The 19,837-nt window shown below is 41.3% G+C and overlaps 2 protein-coding genes across 2 annotated transcripts in view; both read left to right on the top strand.

Moving 5' to 3' along the window:
• Positions 1-5,697: 5,697 nt before the first annotated feature.
• On the top strand, positions 5,698-11,769 carry LOC103900959 (sulfotransferase 6B1). The gene is made up of 7 exons (XM_009281756.1): positions 5,698-5,899; positions 7,407-7,546; positions 8,216-8,305; positions 8,941-9,067; positions 9,871-9,965; positions 10,484-10,640; positions 11,623-11,769. Exons 1-7 carry the CDS (start codon positions 5,698-5,700, stop codon positions 11,751-11,753), a joined length of 942 nt encoding a protein of 313 aa, XP_009280031.1. The 3' UTR covers positions 11,754-11,769.
• A 5,226-nt stretch (positions 11,770-16,995) lies between these two features.
• LOC103901001 (sulfotransferase 6B1) overlaps positions 16,996-19,837 on the top strand; it is a 4,627-nt gene continuing 1,785 nt past the window's right edge. The window contains exons 1-5 of the mRNA XM_009281803.1: positions 16,996-17,166; positions 17,628-17,717; positions 18,426-18,552; positions 18,985-19,079; positions 19,501-19,588. Of these exons, the coding sequence (XP_009280078.1) occupies positions 16,996-17,166; positions 17,628-17,717; positions 18,426-18,552; positions 18,985-19,079; positions 19,501-19,588 (571 nt within the window). The remainder of the gene's footprint in view (positions 17,167-17,627; positions 17,718-18,425; positions 18,553-18,984; positions 19,080-19,500; positions 19,589-19,837) is intronic.

Below are 19,837 nucleotides of genomic sequence, written 5' to 3' on the forward strand. Positions count from 1 at the left end.
AAGCTCTGCATGGAGCCATCTCATGTTTCTCAGGGTTTGTTAGCAATAACACTACCAAAAAGAGCTATGCTGCTAAGTTTACCCTGTGTTGTGGTTTAACCTCAGTCAGCAACTGAGTCCCACACAGCCGCTCGCTCACTCCTCCCCCTTCCTCCCCCCGGTGGGATGGGGGAGAGAATTGGAAGAGTAGAAGTGAGAAAAACTCGTGGGTTGAGATAAAAACAGTTTAATAATTGAAATAAAATAATAATAACAATAGTAATAATGTAATAATAATAATAATAATAATAATACACAAAGCAAGTCTCAGTCGGTAGACCATGAGAAGCTGAAAAGTCCTTGACTAGTGTAAGCACTACTTAGCAACAACTAAAACATCGGTGCATTATCAACTTTGTTCTCCTAAATCCAAAACACAGCACTGTACCAGCTACTAGGAAGGAAATTAACTCTATCCCTGCCGAAACCAGGACACCCTGGAAGCAGCAGAAAAGCACTTACCACACAGTGGTGTCTGAGCTTTTAACTCTTGTTCCTGCACTAGCTACCATTAATCTTCCATCTGGCTAAACTGCCCATAGATAGTTGTGAACTGGATATTTCTAGGGAAGAGATGCTCAAATTATTGTTTCCCTCTCTATTCCCTTACATCAACTCCTCTCTCCTGTACCTCATCTCCATACCCCATGAGGGTAGGAGGGTATGGATACAAAGCCCTATGTCCTCCTCTCATGTCCCAGCTTTGCTTCCAGCTGTACACACTACAGCTGTACACAGCTGTACACACTAGTGTACAGCTGTACACACTACACAGCCCTCATCCTCCTCCACAACACACCACGTGGGGCTCAGTCAGCTCGCTTAGTCCTTCAGAAGGCAGCAGGAGGTGAAAGAAAGTGGTAGATCATGGGCCAAGAGTAAATAGGTTGTTATTGGTGGTGCCCACGTTGGCCTGGTAGCCAGCATCTGAATTAGCCCACAGGCCATTAGCTGGCAGTTCTTCTTTAAACTTTCTAAAGGATTAATTTACAGTGTCATGACTGAGACTCAACAAAATCCATGGAGAAACGTGTTTTGAAAAAAATCAGAGAAAAATGGTCTGTAGTTCTTTTTGCATGACTTTCCAGTCCTAATACTACAATATTTGAATAAAACTAAATGATAAGTTAAGTGAACAAAACAGTTAAAATACGATCTTCAGGCAAGGAATTAAATTATCTTCTCTCTGTGAAAACCAACAGTTTTGACTTTATGCTTAAGACCTGAGCTGCACACTTCCAGCTCCTATAGGAATATAACCACTGATGGCTTGTATGTTCTACTGAGCAAGTTGTGTTTGCTTTGATAATCCTGATTTGTGCATTCAAATTCATATACTGAAAATTAAAATTGCAATTTTTTTTTTTGCAAAGAATGTGACAGGACTAATTTTTTAAATGCATCTGGATAACCTGTTTCAAGATACCTCTTTAATCAGCTTTATTTAGCTTACTTCACATTTGCATTTTATATTTGGCCTCATTTGTATTGCCACATTACACTTTGTTTGTATGACATAATTACTTCTGTACTAAAGGCTCCAGAGCTTTAACTATTTCAGGGGCATAGACCATAATGGGATTAATGACAGGTTTGCAGGAAATACAGGACATTTAGTGCATTAGCAAGAATCATAAAGTCCTCCGTAACATCAGTGAGCATTTCGTGACATTCTTTGCTCCCTCCTTCCTGTTTCTTCCATTTCTTCTTTTAATGTCAAGTTGCATAGATACATAATGAGGCAACAGGTGACTTCTTGAGGTCACTGGCCTGACTTCTCCATCTGCACATTTATTTCATAACAAAGTTCTAGTCAGAGACTTCCAACTTTTTAAATTAATTTCACTAATACGGTTGAGAAAGATCAGATAAAACAAACAAGCAAGGAAATAAATCTCTTTTGGTGATGGTTTGAGGAGTCTGTTAACATACAGATGACATCTTCAGATTAGTATAAAAAGATGATTTCTCCAGCATTGTGTGTTATGAAATTCTCTGTATTTACTGGCATGTTCTTTCTTATTACCTAATGGAGTATTAACAGGAGGGAGAGGGCAGTTAACCTTTGCATCTGTACTTTGGCAACTAGCCAATACATTAATAGAGATGATGAAAGCTGTGGAAAATTGCTTATTTCCTACCTTGTTCCAGAGAGAGGATTAAGAGAGTGCAAACTCTCCAGAGACAGCAAAGCTGAGGCTAAAAAAAGGCTGTGAGAGGAAAGTTTAGAAAAGACGTGGGAAATTTTGGGTAGCAGAAAGGCAGAGCTGGGTATACTTCTGCAGACAAGGGATAGCAGTCTAATCTGATGTTGTGATAGGCTTTGTCCTGGTTAGGGAAGGTGACCGTCATGAAGAAGACTCTACAATTCAGGAGGAAAACAAAAGATGAAGGAGGATCCTAGAAGATTTTACAGCAGATTAGACCCCAGCTCAAACAGTTTTTTTAGAGTAGTCAAGAAAATGAGCCTGGATCATGTACTGAGGATTAATTATTTTTCATCTCTGTTTCAGTATTTCCTGTATTTTTAAGTAAATAACAATAGTGTCATGCAGGCTGGTAAATAATTTGTTTTGTGGCAGTTGTCTTATACCTGTCATGTACTTCTGACATAATAAGTCCTGTGCAATCATGAAAGGCATTCCTTAATGTGCCTATACCCCCAGGCAGCAGCCTCTGCCAGTCTTCAAAAGGTGCTCCAGGGTCATCTTCACACCAGGACACTGGGGCTGAAGCTCGCCTGGGACAGCCCTAGAAGGGGCCTGGACAGGGTGTCCCTTTGTCTGAGTCCTTAACTTGGGTTCCTGCCTGCCTTTGTCTCCCTGTGCTCCTCTGGGCTTGTGTAGACAGGCCTTTGACAAGCTGATGGCTACAGTGTTGGGCCTGGGAGTATCTGGGCAAGGCATTATTTGGCGTCTCCCTTCATTGTTTCTCTGTGCTCCTTTCTGGGTGTACAGACAAGCTTTTATCACGTAACCTAAGACATCTTACCATCCTGGTCCCTCTTTGGAGGCTTTGACTCCCCTCTGATCAGGCACATGCTACATTATTCAAAGGGAAAAATGCCACATACGGCATTTTCATTGTAGAGCCAATTCTACTTTAAGCCCTACTTTTCATGGACTCATCCACAGGATCCCAGGGAATGTCTCTCCCCGCCGAGTTTTTTTTTTTGTAGATGGATGATCAGGGGGATTTAGGGTACCTTCATGAATGCATCAGTCTTAATGGATCCATCTTAAATCTTACTAAGTCATTTTGGAGGACTAATTTATGAAAGCCTTCTCCAGAGTTTTACTGAGATTAATGCAGATCATAGGAATAGTTATAGAAACCCACTTCTCATTTACCACCTGAGAGCACAAGTTTTGAGGGTATTGCTTTGTTGTTTCATTTAACAGGGAATGGATCTGCATAAGCAGATCAGTCCACTAAGCAACTGTCAGCTGGCAGTGTCCTGTAGCTATCACAGAAAAGGTCACCAGCCTCCACAGAGAGCTGTGCAGAGCTCCACAATCAGGAAAGACCAGATCTGATAAGCATGGGAAGTCAGAAACCTTTAGAGGCACTGTGGTGGCTTGAACAACAAATACCATTAATCTGGAGATTACCAAATCCTTTAATCTGTTTTTAATCTCCATGTTTTTAAAGCTGCTGCTTTAAATCAGCTGATGTTTTCTGTCAGTCTCCGGGTTCAGTATTTGGCAGGATCAGAGCGTCTTCTTGTGTAACACGTATGGTACAAGGTACACTCCTCCCATCTCCTGGCTCAGGTGTCGTGGCAGATGGCTGTATCAAAGGCTCACATTACTAAATCTTGATCCTGCTTTTTTTTGCCAAGAAATTTAACTACCCTCAAAATCCCTCCTCATGACTTATGTCTTCTAATTGGTTTTTCTCCACTAATACTGTTTTTTTTGGTTCCTAAGGATAAAACATACCTCCAAGGAATAATTGGCCTGACTACCCTCTCTGGCAAATATACACTGGAAATCCTCTGGATTTTCTCTATCAAAGTTTCTTTGGACTATTCTGTGATGAGTGAAGTGTAGGAGTGAAATGAGCTGTCTTTCTATCACAGAAATCCTATTCCAACACTATGCTATTGCATGAGATACATTAATAATTTACATACCATTTTCCCCCTTTTTCCTTCCTTAGGGAATGCGTACTGTCCCAACCCTTTTTTTTGCCAGCAGGTAAAAATACCAATTAAACACATTTTCTTAGCTTCAGTCCATGACAGTTTAATGCCAAGGGAAGGTAAAGGAAAAAAATTATAGCAAGCTGCTTTTTTGTTTTGCTAGGGTGGCTGGTTACACTTCAAGAATCAGCAAAGGTGCTATTTCATGGCACAGCAAATTTTAGCTAATGTCAGTGAAGTGATGCAGGTGGTGCCAACTGGCTGTGCTTTGGCACAGATCTCATTCAACAAATGGATCGAGGAGGAGTCCGCTTGGTTCAGATGACGCCTGCACATAGGTAGTCTTTCTGTATTGACATAGTTTTACAGGAGAGAGGAGATGAAGGGAAAAGCAAAAGGTTTCCATGGACTAAACAAAACTGATGTAAAAATGTAGGGCTAGGACATCCCGCGAGCACTGCAGCATGCCTCAGGGACCAGGTGTGAATCCCTCAGGGCGAGCAAATGGCAAAGGCATACAGGTATGCCGTTGCTGGTCCTCCTGCTCCAAGTGCCCAACAGGCAGCATTCAAAAGATGGAAATAAGAAAGAATGGTATTTAGATGCTTGGCGTGAATTTTTTTGGGGGAACTATTTTCTTGTTCCTTGTGACCCATCCTCTTGCCCGAGACTTGAATATTAAACCTTATATATTAAGCCTAACTTCAGTTTTTCTACTGAGGTCAGTGCAGTCCCCTGAAGTGCATAATAAATGCTAATTATTGTAGCTGAGTTTATATTATTACCAACTCAGTAATGACTGATCAGTTGTTAAACAATGATTGAGCTCTTTAAGGAAAGAACACATCTAATTGAGTCATTTCTGTGTAACCACCAGAAAGCCCAAACTCTGTACTGCAGTCCGAACAATGGCCAAAGAGTGTGTGTGTCCATGTGCCCTCCTGGGCACCAGCTGGAGGGAGCAGTCGGCCACCCTCACAGGACAGTCCACAGCTCAGTCGCTAGTGCACTGAACATTTTCTCTCCCAATCCCAACACGTTTGATCCCATTTCAGTGGGAATGATGAGTGATATAACAAAAAAAAAATCCCAGCAGAGTGAGTACTGGAAAGAGCAGAACTGCCATGAGGAATGTGATTGCGCCGTTTAAACCCCAGCATGCAATTCACGTTGTTCTATTTTGATATATTTTATTTATAAGCTCTGGCTGTAATTACAGATTTTTTTGGCGTGATATTTTGAAGTTAGTTAAGCCCTTTAACCTAGAATGCAATTGCATTTTCTTGGTTTTTTTGTTTGCTTATGTTCAACTTCTGTTGATTTCAAAAGGTTCAAATGACTTAAGGTCTTTGACTGGAGTTGCGTATTTCTTTACAGTTTCAGAAAGAGTAGTCAATTATTGCTCACAGGGTCAAAGAAAAACCCAACCCCCTATTAAAAGGTAATCTGTGGCTCTCTTTTTCTGCATAGCATTTCACACTGTGACGGAGCTTGTGTGTGAGAGAGAGAGAAGAATGGAGAAGTCCAGGAAAAAATTTGCTGATATAATAGATAAGGCAATGGTTACTGCTAACGCAATGAATCGTGACGAACTGCTTTTTTCTTACAAGGGGATTCTCTACCCTGTTACTTTTTGCAGTCCTGAAGTATTCAGAGCCATGGAGTCCCTTGAAGTCAGAAGTGATGATATCATTTTGGCAGGATACCCTAAATCTGGTGAATATAGTTTGCTTTCTTCATAAATAATGTAATGGCAAATAAGTAGGTTTGTACTAAATATATCTAAATTATATTATATGATATATAATATTATATATTATAATAAATAACAGTATTTAGAATTTTCAAAAAATTTTGTAGAACTAATTTTGTTCTCAAAAAGCACAACGAAGTTAATTATGAAGATTTTATATAGGGAATTTTTCAAATGACTGAGAAAAAGACATCTGATTTTCTTTTCTGTAGCATGTAAAGGTTTTTGTTATCTTTACTGTTTATAGTCATGAAGTTAAATGCACAAATGAGAGAGAACTAAAATACAGTTCTCACACCAGAGATAACTAGATCTCCTGATATTGCAGGATCTGCTCTCACGTTTATATTTGTAAAGTTAATAGCTTTCTATTTTCACAAAGAATGCAGCTTTTGGTACCTTCACATGCCGTGCTGCATACTCTTTAGTTTATTTCACATAGATGTCAAGAATATCTGAAATCCGTAACTATCAAAACATTATTTTTGTAACACTTGAAGTGATCACACTGATCTTTGACTATTGGGAAATCAAGAGGAGATCTTTGTTAGGGTTGCGAGTTTACCCTACATCTTTGCTCCTTCTGCCTGAAAGCAGCCTATACTGGCCCATATCAGAGCTACAGGTTTGGATTAGATGTGTCTCATACCCATTTTAACGTAGCTGTTTCTCTCCTCCAGCAATTGGATTCACACTGTCTCACAGTAGATAGTCACAGTTGACAGGATTGTAAAGTTTTTGCTTTTTTGTCATGTTTTCTTTTTGAAGAAATGCTATGCACCAGAATGCAGTTATTAAGACTGTAGTGACAAAGATGTAGGAACCCAGTGTCCAGAAGTCAGGAAATGGTAAACTAAAGATGGGAGTTCTCTACAGGCTCTTTTTTTTGTGTTTTGAAGAAAAATATAATAAATCTGTATAGGAAATATCACTTTAGAGAATTTTTGCCTATTGGTGAAGAAAATGAGCACATACGGCACATTTTTCAGATCTAGTTCTGCTCCTGTGTTGAAGTTCTGTGACCCATCTTTCCTCCCAAGATAATCCTGTGCAGCACGTCAGAAAAAATATATAATATACTAGGTTTTGAGGTACAGGTTTATCACCCCAATCCCCCTTATATTTGTCACACTAGAAATTTATTACATTAATATGTGTTTTCCTGTTTGAATCTTAGTGGTTCTTCTCCTTTATTAGTTAATTTACAATATACAAGTTAATTTACAATATACAAGTTAATTTATGATGTACTGAGCCATTCGAGTTGGAGGAATGTATCCTTATAAAGAGCAAAGGTGTCCTACCTTTGCCTGAGAAGCGATTGTCCAGTTAGTCAGCTGTGATTGTATCACATGAAAGGAGACCAGGCAACTCACCTGGTAGTACTACCTACCTCTTGGCTTTCCTGGTGAATCCATTTCTGTTTATTCTGAAGGTTTTACAAAAAATTCTGTATTTTTCCCCTTTCAGGCACAAACTGGGTAGGTCAAATCTTAAGTGATCTGGTAGCCATATTTGAAAAGAAGATGCAGAATAAAGAAAGCAGCGTGAATGACGAAGAACTAGAAGAGTTCCCCTACCTCGAAATTGGAGATACTGGAAAATATGAGGTGGGCACAGAATATGTATGAAAGTTGTCAAAATTTTGTGCTTCAAATACTGAATATATGGTGCGTGAAATATTCCACTGTTTTATAAGAACTGTCGCACTTCTCTGCATGTGGCGTCTGGTCAGGATGAATCTCATCTGCATTGCCAAGTGCTGGGGGATAAATGGACACTTCAGAGGGCTTGAGAGGAGCACATACTCATTAGATACTCAAGAACTGCAGAAATTCAACGTAGCATGTCTTGTATTTAAGAAGAGTTTCATGAAATGTCAAATACTGAAATACTGGCTTTTGTCTCTTTTACTAGCTCTTGCTCCTTACCCCTTCTCTCTCTCCTTGAGATCCTTCAGCTTTCACATACCCCAGTTAGAGTCTGCATCTTACCTTTAGATTTGATCCCTTGTCTAACAGAACATGTTAAATTCATTATCACTGAAGAGAATTAGCAATGGATAATCTTTTTCCAATCGCTTATTCTCAGGGGCTTTTGAAGATTAGAACTACTCAGAGCAGTCCACTACGATCCCAGGATAACACTCACAAAAAATAAGTACTTCTATCAGCCAATAACTGTTGATAAGTTTAGCAAGGCAATATTTCATCATAGGCTGATGAATAGAATACTTGTACTAACTGAACTGTCCACTTTCCTCCTTCCAATTCTTAAAGCGAATGAACAAATTACCTTCTCCAAGAGTTATATTTACTCATCTCCTTCCTGAAAATCTTCCCAAGTCTATCTTCAAAAATAAAGCCAAGGTGAGTACTGATTTTAATGTCTTGAAAGAAAACACACCAACAGATTTTTTTTTAAAGCCAATTTAGTACTTTTCTGCCAATTTTCAGAATCACTCTTATACTTAAGTGTTTAGCCTGGCCATTTCTACATACTTGTTTAAGTACTGCCATTCATCTCACTTAATCTCAGTTCATCCTTATTGACACCTTTGTGTCAGTCTCCACAAGCGAGATGGCGGGTGGAACAAATCCTCCAGGAGTAAAATGTATTTTGACACAATTTCCTATGGGAAGCATTTTATGGTGTTGTAGTAAGTGAGGGCTTCAGTGTGTCAAGTTTCAGAGAGAATTTGTTTTTTTGTGATTTTTCCACACTACTTAAATGATGAATGATGCTTGTATCAAGCAAAACATACTTAGATTCTGCATAATTGATTTGATTGATCTGTAAAAGATATTTTAATAATTTTAGGCAATCATCTTCACCAGCTACTGAAGCAAAGTGAAATACTTCACCTTCTGAATTTAGAATGAAATTGCTACTTCTGCAAGTAGTATATTCCCCAAACTGTAATTATAAAGTAGATTATTGTTTTCTTCATACTATAGTCTGTTATGTCTTTCTCTACAAATAAAATATTTTATTTTTTTTCTAGATATTGTTGCTGATTCGCAATCCAAAAGATGTAGCTACATCTTTTTACCATTTTTCCAATGGCATGTCTCCTCTTCCCTCCTATGAGACCTGGGATGATTTCTTCGTAGCTTTCATGACGAAGAAAAGTACAGTATATTCTTCTGTCTGTGTCAATTATTCAATGCTTTGACTTTGTCTAAAAACCTTGCACTTTGTAAATCAGCTTCACTAGGATTTTTTGGTTTACAGTACAAAAGCAGAGACTAAAGACAGAAAGTTAGAAATTTGAACTAACGTTTACAGTACTTGTCTTACTGCCTGAGGATAAATCCTTATCAAAACTGCACTTCCACAAACTGCTTTAACTTGCACAAACTGATATTTTCTCTGGAAGAAGCAGTTCCTCCTTATCTCTATCTTGGATCCCCTTCACCCTTTCTCTCCAATGTCCATCATCTTGTGCCCACGCAGATGCCTGAACACCTACATGCCAAATTGGACCAGAGGAATGATTTGGACTAAGTCTAATGCATTAAAAAAGAAAGAAAATAATCCTACTAGTTTAAAACTGCATAAATTCTTCAATTTGGCATATCACATGGCCAGCAGAAGGAGGGCTAAACAAGGTTTTAAACTGGATTGAGGGAGTCTGCAAGATCGTTTGAGTACTGATAGCTCTTCGGTGGACTCACATCTGTCTTGAAATGCTAACAAGTTTTACCGTACCGACTTACAAATTGTATCATATGCCTGAAACATGTGCATGTGTCAGAACAGCCTGGAGCAAAACCCCATAATTCCCATAGAAGGGTGTAAACTCTGGCATAGACATGATTAATAATGCCCATGGCTGAGGGATCAAGTTAAGGAGTAAAAATTGATTTATTTCATAAGGAGCTTGTATAGTCTTCATTTGTGCTTCATCTTAGGATTCTTTTGGTTTATTTAGTGCCCTGGGGATGCTACTTTGAACACCTTTCTGAATGGAACAAATATGCTGATGATGAAAATGTTATGACAATAACTTACGAAGAGCTAAAAAAGGTGAGGTTACCAATAGTTACAAATATTTTATACTTCAAAGAGCATTTGTTCCTAAACCAATTAACCATTATATTCATGTAGTGTATTCAAACTGCGTGATACTGTATGAGATAGATTCCTTTTTTAAGAGAAGCAAAGGTGAAATGCAAACTTAAAAGCCTTTTTAAAATTTTGTTTGTGAAAATGATTCTTGTTTTCTCTTTAGCTGTGATATAAGCCCAAATCACTGTAAATCAAAATCCCCAGTAACTTTTTTGGGGGAGCTTTTATGTATTCAACAGTGTAGATTTTGCTCAACTGTAAATCACGTGCAATCTTTTGTGATCTATAGGCAGACAGCTCATATCTCTCTGAAATAATTATGGAGAAGAGAACCACTATGTACTACTCCAGTCCTACTGAACTCTATGAATATTCTATATATGTAGCCAGCAGAGAGATGTAGGGAAGCGCCAACACCTCAGAAAGCACTGTAATTTGTTCAAATGTCATGTGTTATGCTACATTCCTTTTTTCAGAATCCGGTCCTGGGTGTGGAAAACATAGCTGCTTTCCTTGGGATTTCCCTGACTGAGAAAGAGCTTCAGAGCGTGGCAGAGAGGAGCAGCTTCCAGTCAATGAAGAAGAATGCGCAGAAGACCCATGGGGCATTTGGCAATGTTCTCTTTCGCAAAGGTAGGAAGCTCCAAGAGGTCCAGAGGTAGAAATGTCACACTCCTAAGAACCTGGGCCACCCATCCATCCTTTGCTTCTTTTTTGCGCACATATTAGCATTACAGATTAGTATCAAGCAGGTTATATCACTGTTATGCTTGAGAAGACCAGTCAAGGAGCACTGGTGAGGAAGTGACCCAGCAAGGCTCTGGCAGCAGGCTGCAGACAGCACAGGAGAAGCAACCACACAGCAAATTTTAGAGGCCCACAGATGACTGGCAGGAAGGAGGAACTGTCATGTGTCTGAACTCCTCTCCACCTCTGCACCAAGATCACTGATTTTTCAGCCATTAGAGGCCTGCCTGAGCAGGCAAAACTGGGCCAAACTCAGCCTGAGTGGCATGATCACACTTTTTAGGAGGGTGTAGGATCTCCTGAAAGGGCCACTGCCAACCCCCTGTTCAGACTTACGGGTTAGAAGTACGCCAAGCATGCAAGAGTCAGGTACATAGAGAAGGGGAAACAAAAGGGAACTACTTTTGCAGTGTGGTGTAGGGGACGCAGACATGAGAGGGCCAACCTGGCTCTCAGAATCTATTTCTGCATTTTACATTAAAGAAGTCACTGGATAAAAACTCAAGCTGCCAAGGGAGCAGAAACCCAGCTCTGCCTCCTGCCAGATGATTCTTAATCAAGCCTTCATGATCTTCCACCTTGTCAGTCATAACTGACTGGAGTAGAGAGCTGCAGGGAAACAGGACTTTAGGCTGCTTTTTTGGACACAGTCACCTGAAGAGGAGTATGTTCTTTTGCATTATAGCAGTTTCACAGATCTGTAGCTCCACTGACTTCACAAAATTATATTGGTGCAAAAACGAGTGAAGTTTTGTCTTGAAAAATGGATCAACTCCATTTAGTGTACAATGGAATAAGAATGACAGATCTATAGAATAATAAAAAAAAAAATTTCTTGTTTTTCAAGAGTTTCTTTGCTTCTTTGAAGGTGGTATAAGTGACTGGAAGAATCTTTTCAGTGAAGATCAGAATGAGAAAATGGACAAAGCATTTGAAGAACATATAGGAGGAACTAAACTGGGAACAAAGTTAAAGTATGAAGTGTACTGTAAAGCCTGAAGAGTAATCAAATGTGGTTAGAGCAAGAGCTTTCCAATGCACTCTCAGATCATATGAATGCTATATACTAGAAAGCTAGATCAAATGATCCAAGTGCCTTAGAATTACTGTAATAATCACGTTGCAGCAGCCTTTACAGTGACAATGATGAATAATAGGCTTTTGTTTTAAAGGTGAGATCTTTGGCTTGCTTTGGCTACACTCATTTGCTGAATAAGATGGCAACTAACCGTATTCAGGTAAACTTAACGGCCCTGTTTCAGTAGCTGTCACCTGGAAGGAAATGCCCCTTTACTCTTTCTAGCCAAATTCAGTCTTTTTGGACTACTTATAATTATTTAGTATGTAGAAATTTTTTTTTTGCAAAAATGTTTCAAATCGGGCAACGTCTTCACAGAAAAGATCACTAGCAAAAATATGGATCTGACACAACCTTAATTAATGACAAAGGATATCTTCCCCATGACTTCAGCACAAACTGCATCAAAGCTAGAGGGAGGAGAATGAAGGGGAATGGCGATCAGCATTCTTAGGGGTTTTAATCTCTCTGAATGCAGAATTTCAGGATGGATTTCAGATTATGGGCTGGTGTTAACAAGTTGTACCAGGAGAGGTTTCATCTCGATATAAGAAATAAATTCTTTACAGTGAGAACAATCATTCACCGGAACAACCTCCCCAGCGATGTGGTAGAGTCCTCATCACTGGAGGTTTTCAAGATGCAATAATCTCATCTAAGCCCCCTTTCCTATGAAGTGTTGTACCAGATGATGTTTCAAGGTCCCTTCTAACCTGGGCTGTTCTATGATTCTATAAAAGCAGTGCCTCTGAGTGGATCTTGCCTGTTAACACCAGCCCATAATCTGAAACTGCTTTTATGTTTTCCATGCTCCAGCCATAAAATGGGAAAAGAAAATGTAGTGAATATAGAAGATGATGTTTCCCACCATTAATACTAGTGGAGCGCTCTTACCACAAAACTACAGTTAGCATTCCCTCTGTTCATTCTTGATTTACATGTGTGCCTACAGTTAAGCTTTAACTTAAATCAATACTTAAACACTGACATAGATTAATTTCCATAACTGGAAATTCTCTGAAACTGAAGATGCCGAAATTCGCTGAAACTGGCTCTAGTGAGAAAATGGGATTGTCAAGGGTGATGGTGCAAGACATTACTATACTCACCTATTTTGTACTGGCATTGGTATTTGGCACTGTGGACCTGTCCAGCGACCAACTGCACTTCAGCCACCTGTTCTGGAAAAATAGCAAAATATGGTTCTTTAAGTATAGTTGAATTAAAAACCGGAAAAAACCACACCCAATTTATAGATCCATCACCTAAGCAGATAAGAAGTAAAAATAAAAGATACAATAGGAAAGAGTAAAGTATTCAATGACTTTTTGCTTTGTTCTTCTAAAGCTGGTTAATTCTGCCTGGACATGGAGAAATGCAGAGTTTTGCAAAGAAATAGGAATGCTAGAAATAATACTTAAATTTTTTTAAAAAATGAATGGATTCAAAAGCAGAGCATCTGAAAGTCCTGACACAAGCCACCTTTGAACAACTAGAAATTATCTGTAAGAATCCAGAAAGGTACCAGATGCCTGGAGGAGGACATACATAATAGCTGTGTTTAATAACGTGAGAAAGAAGAATCAAAATAGAGCAGTCATCTTAACTCGATACCTGGAAATTTACTTACAAAAATGACCAAGCAACCAACCGTGAAACATTTTGAGGATAACAAGGTGGTAAGTATAAACTATGTCAAAGCTGTTCATGTTCCTTCTTTAAAAGAAAACTTACCTCTTGAATAAGCCATAGACAGAAGATACAATAGATGACAGCATCAGAGAGGTTCTGAAATTATATGACAAAAGAGACACAATCTAGATCAACAAACTTATGGCTTCATATGTGGAGATGGCAACTTACAAATGTGGTTATAGAAATGAAATTAAAGTACTGAAAGTAGATTTGTGTTCCTAGAAATTCATACAACAGTTACAAAAGGCATCCAGAAGCAGGGTCATCAGCAGCAATACTTTCAGGAATATCCACTTGCTTACATGTCTGTTATGAACTTGGTTGCAATAGTGTGCTTATGGTCAAACTGCATATACTGGATGACAGCAAAATTGGGAGGACAATTAAAGCAATATCCTTTAGTGGTGAGTCTTGGTCATATTCAACATTGTTCTTAACACTGGTGGACAGACTATTATCTGTATCATATATGGCTAACTTTTAAGTCTGGGGATCAGAACAGAGGGCTGGAGAAAGTACTGGGGAAAATGGGGAAACAATTCAAAACATCATAATAAATTGAGAAGAAGATTGGCAATCATGAAGTTCAGGAAAGGTAAGTGTAAAATGCTACATTTAGAAAAGAGAAACCAAAGGCACAAGTACTTAATGGGGGCAAACTAGTCAAGCAGCAGTTGGCATGAAAAGACCTGAGGAATCACACTCAGCAAGGGCTAACATGGTGAAAGTGCTGGAAAAAAAAAGGTTAGATCTTATTCTGGTTTACAGTAACAGGAGGATCATACCTAAGACACAGGCAATAACTATTACAGCCTGTGGTTGCAGATCAGTCTAAACTGGAGAATGCTGCTTAGGGAGGCTGCAGAGAAATTTAAGGAAGCATCTGGCAGGGAGAAGATAAGCATGCTTGATACTTTAGCAGTACGGGGGGAGGACTAGAAAGTCATATTGACTGACACAATAGCACTGGTTTTCAAACTTTATCATTGCTAGTTCCTTACCAATTGTCCAAAAAAAAAAAGTATCTTTCTTTCTTGTCTAGTCTGTTTTGTTACCTATGATTCCTGAAATGATATATTTCCATTTCCAATGCTTACATTGTATTTCTGTCTATTTGCTTTAAAGATGATGAAGAAACCAGAAAAATTATACTAACCCATCTCCCACCTCATGTCCTTTCCCCAATCCATTTTCCAAAACAAGGCTAAGGTGAATCTTCGGCTAAGGTGAACCTTCTCTTTGTGTTGTACTGCAAATGCTCCTGCCAACAGCATTTCCATCCAAGACAGATTTTCATGTAGATGAATTGAACAACTCAGAGTTTTCCCTGGGGACCATGTGAGCTGTGCCACAGTCGTACAGCCTTCCTGTGGGGTCACCTGCTTACCCCGAGACACTCGGCTGCTGGGCAGACAGCGCTGGGACTGGGACTCCTGGCACCCTCAGGACACCTGGTTCCTCTGATCCTCTCCTGAGGGACAGGGCTGCTCTGAGCCCTCACCTTTGCAGCTCCTAAGCAGTCTGCCAGATGGCTGTGACAGCATCGAGGGCCCCACTCATGAGCAGAGATCAGGGTCCAAGGGTTAAAGGACCCAGAGGCACCCGTGTCCCAGTGGCTCAGGTGACAAGTTGTTAGATTTCATGTTGAGGTGTTACAGTGATCTGGCTTCCTCAGGATTCAGGCAGCTGGCTCTGGAGGCAGGAGGAAAAATGCTAATTTCTTGATGCTGTTACTCTTTAGTATTGGCAAATGGGAGGAGATTTTCCTTTGCAACTCAGAGTAAACACATGGACAGAAAACTGAAAACAGTAACAAAGCTGGCAGTAGGCATAATATATGAATGGTGTCTCCAGTTTTTGTGAGTAAAATAGCACTGCTAGAGAAAATATTTTCAATAAAATGGTCTATTTTGATGGTTCTGCATTTTGCAAGACCAGAAAAATAATTTTAAATGATTCTTTGTAGGTAACTGTAAGCAATCTTCCAGGTCTTAACAGTTGTGCTTTTGATTTGACACTTCCTCATGTTTAATTAAGCTTGTGTATAGGTTTACTAAGTGTCTAATATCCGTTTATGAAGAAAGAGACAAGGATGTGATGCACAGGAGTGTGGAGCTCTCTGTGGGTTTGATATATGGGTAGTGGACAAGACCCATACTTTATTCAAGGGTGTGAAAGAAAGAAAGAGTGAAAGGCGCCTCCACAGGGGTCTACCTACACATCCCAGGTGGTGTTGAAAACTGAGACTCGGGCCTCCAAGGCCAGTCCCTCACACACCAGTTTTGCCAGGTTGCAGAGGCCAAGACAGCGAAGCCTGGTGCAAAGATGGTGACAGGAGCTTGATGGTCTGGTGGTTTGGTTGATGACCCCTTCTGCTGCCAGTTATGGAAGCCTAGCTGGAGGCTGGGAATGAGGCCAAACTGTGTTGGTCATGAAAAGGCTGTAAACTGAAGCTGGTCAGGAGGAGGGAACAGAGTGTTCCCAAAGACAGCACTGTGGAAAGAGAGCAGAAACAGCCAAGGGATGACTCAGTTGGCCCTGTGCTGGGAGCTCCACTGCTCTTGAGTAATTTCCACAGGGAGTAGTTTGAGGTGACCAAAAAGTGCCAGAGCTGGAAAGAGCAATAGAGGTCTGCTTCTGTTTCCACTGAGGGAAGGGGTGTGCTTCTGAAGCGAGCAGGGTAGCACTCCACAATGTCTGGCTGACAGCTCTGTCCCTGTTGGCTTTTGGCATACCTGTGTTGATTATTGCCCGGTGTCATGGTTTAACCTCAGTCAGCAACTAAGCCCCACACAGCCGCTCACTCACTCCCCCCACAATGGGATGGGGGAGAGAAACAGAATGGTAAAAGTGAAAAAAGTCGTGGGTTGAGATAAAGACAGTTTAATAGGTAAAGCAAAAGCTGTGAGTGCAAGCAAAGCAAAACAAGGAATTCATTCACTACTTCCCACCGGCAGGCAGGTGTTCAGTCATCTCCAGGAAAGCAGGACTCCATCATGCATGACAGTCACCTGGGAAGACAAACACCGTAACTCCGAACGTCCCCCCTTCCTTCTTCTTCCCCCAGCTTTTTTTGCTGAGCATGACATCATATGGTATGGGATGTCCCTTTGGTCAGTTGGGGTCAGCTGTCCCAGCTGTGTCCCCTCCCAGCCTCTTGTGGCCCCCCAGCCTACTCGCTGGTGGGGCAGTTTGAGAAGCAGAAAAGGCCTTGACTCTGTGTAAGCACTGCTCAGCAATAATGAAAACATCCCTGTATTATCAACACTGTTTTCAGCACAAATCCAAAACACAGCCCCATACCAGCTACTATGAAGAAAATTAACTTTGTCCCAGCTAAAAGGAGCACACCCACCTGTTGACAGGCTAAGACACAATATAGAGCCAAACTTGTTCACAAATGTGAAACAGTTTGACAGGATACCGTCAGCCAGGTTGACACGAAAAAGTGCAAATGTGCAGTCCAGAATGGATGGTGTCTTTATCCTCTCAGGAACCAACTGGCTTGACCAAATGGTGAGGGAGTTGGAATCAACAGATGCCAAATATACAGAAGAAGGAATGAAAGAGAGAATAAATGCTGAAAAGAAGCTAGAGATATTTCCATGTCTAGAATTTGGAGATCCTGGGATATATGAGGTTGGCAGGGACTGAAAATGTTGGCACTGCTCTTCTTACAGGTAGTATTAGCTGAAAGACTATGGCTGATCTCACAGGTAATGGAGAGCCTAGAGCCTTAACAACAGCTATGGTCTGCACAAGTAGCATGTGCTATTGTCCTTGGTGTCCCAACGCCATGGCCTCAGAGCCCAGACAGTGCTGAGAAGCCACAGGGGGCTCCAGCCCTGGACCCAGTGGGTTTGATCAATAAGACCTTTCTCTTGGGTGTGCTGTCCTCAGGCCTGTCTCATGTGAAATGGTGCTCTGTGGCAGAGGCTGGCAAAAGCCTACAACACCAGTGTGTCCCTGTGGGTTTTCCAAGGGATAAGATCCTTCTTCTCTGGTGTCACCTTTTCATATTACCCACAATTCCTGAAAAGGCACATGTCACTGAATAAGCTACTTCTGTCCCGTCACATTTCTTCCCACTTGCTTTATAGAGGATGAAGAAACTGCCTTCCAGAAGAATTATACTAACCCATCTGTCACCTCATCTCCTGCCCCCATCCATTCTCCAAAGCAAGGCTAAGGTGTGTCTTCTCTTTGCATCACACTGCAAAAACTTTTCCACCCCAAATTAGCTTTCCTCTGTCTGTGAGAGGTGTTTCCTGCACTTTCACCTGGGTTGGTCAATGCACAGGCACATTTCCAAGGTTGAAGAGGCAGAGTGCTGTGTGCTGAGGCTATGAACAAACATCCTTTCCCAGCAGCAGCTTTGCTGACTCAGGAGGTTACTGTCAGTGGGCTTGTCGCTGGGTGTCACTGCCCCTTCAGTTTTCCTTCAGAAAGATGCTTCCAGGTTTGTGTCAGAAAACTGAGCAGGGCAAGCAGTTATTCTGTTTGCTTTAACTTGCCTCCAAGACCAGGGTACCTGTGGAAAGCCCACCACAGGCTGGGGCTAAGATAGTCTTCAATGTGAATTTCTGCAGAGAGAAGCAAGGGTGCACCCATAGCCTGCTTGTGGGTCTCCTGTTCAGTAGCCCACGAGCTCATTTCTCTGGATTGGAGCTAGCTCAGTACTATGTCCCAAGGGCATCACTGAAAAGCTTCTTGTTTTCACCCTGAAGCTCACATTAGCAGCAAGTGGCCTGCCAAAGCTCTGATTTCTTGCTCAAGAAAAGCAATTAGACCAGCATTGTACAGTCTGGGTGGGTGTTAGTGGACATGTGATGTGTTGAGAAGATGGCATTTTGGTCAGTCACCAAATCAGAAGCAAATTATGTGTTTTCTTCCTCCAGATCCTTGTGCTAGTTTGGAACCCCAAAGACACGTCTGTCTCCTATTACCACTTCTACAACAACATGCCAGTGCTGCCATCCTTCGCCTCCTGGGATGAGAACTTTGCAGCCTTCATGAATGGGAAATGTACTTTGCCCTGCATCCTCTGGCATTCCTCCTTACATGAGGGGCATACACAGGACCCTGTGCATGGGAATTCTACCCCAATATACCTTACCAAGGCACTCCCAGAACAGAGAGACAGGCCCATGCTATGGCTGAAACAGGGAGTACCAGAGAATCGGTTTCTTTTGTCTCTAACTCTGAATGGGAGATCATGAGAAAGCTTTAGCCTGACTTTTCCGTTCCCACAATAGAGCTTGTGGTTCAGTGCAACCTACTGGCCAGAGCTGGGGGATCCTGCATTGACCTCAGCCAAAAGAAAAGACATGTTGAGCTGGTCCTCACTTCACCATCCTGACACCACGCTTAGAGAGCTGTCTGGGCTGACTCCTCTGATTTGGTAAGGGCCTGTTTTGGGGAATAGCCTACACAGCTATGTTTCTTCTTTGTTTGCAGTGGCCTGGGGATCCTACTTTGACTGTTTAGTGGAATGGAACAAATACCTCAACCATGAGAGGATCATGATGATAAGCTATGAGCAACATAAAGAGGTTTGGCATCTCACCCAGCTCTTCCTTGATGGGTGCACTGTGCACCCCTCCTGATACGTACGGCTGTGGGGAAGAAGAAACTCTTGGGTCAAGCCTATCTGCCCCTTTAGAAGGGCATGCCTTTCCGAGCTACTCTTTTATGTCTGGGGGAGGCCCGTGGGGTTAGGAAGAGGGTAGTCTTGCCTGTTAGTGGAAGGAGTCATATCTGGCACAGGCACAGTTGCTTTTGGGAGAGATGAAAATGCCTTGAAGTTGAGGCCACCATGTGTGGGTTCCCTCTCTGTTAGAGCTCTTAGAATTCCTTGGTGACACTGTGGGAGGCAGCCTCCTCTGCTGGGCTTCCCACCAGTTGCTGGGTCTATGCCACAGCCATAGTGTCAAGTCTTTTGGTTTCACCTCTGTGCTATGTTCCTTTGGCCAGGACCAGATACTGGGAATGAAAAGGATTGCTACCGCCTTTGGATTCTCCTTGTGTGAGGAAGATTTTCCCAGAATTGCCAAGCAGACCAGTTTCATAGAATCATTATAGAATTATCATAGAATTGTTTAGGTTGGAAAAGATCTTTAAGATCATTGAGTCCAACTGTTAAGCTAGCACTGCCAAGTCCACCACTAAACCATGTCCCTAAGCACCGCATCTACACATCTTTTAAGTACCTCCAGGGATGGTGACTCAACCACTTCCCTGGGCAGCCTGGTCCAATGCTTGACAACCCTTTTGGTGAAGAATTTTTTCCTAATATCCAATCTAAACCTCC

Source organism: Aptenodytes forsteri, unplaced genomic scaffold (assembly GCF_000699145.1).
Source record: "Aptenodytes forsteri isolate BGI_AS27 unplaced genomic scaffold, ASM69914v1 Scaffold132, whole genome shotgun sequence".
Classification (NCBI taxonomy): Eukaryota; Metazoa; Chordata; class Aves; order Sphenisciformes; family Spheniscidae; genus Aptenodytes; species Aptenodytes forsteri.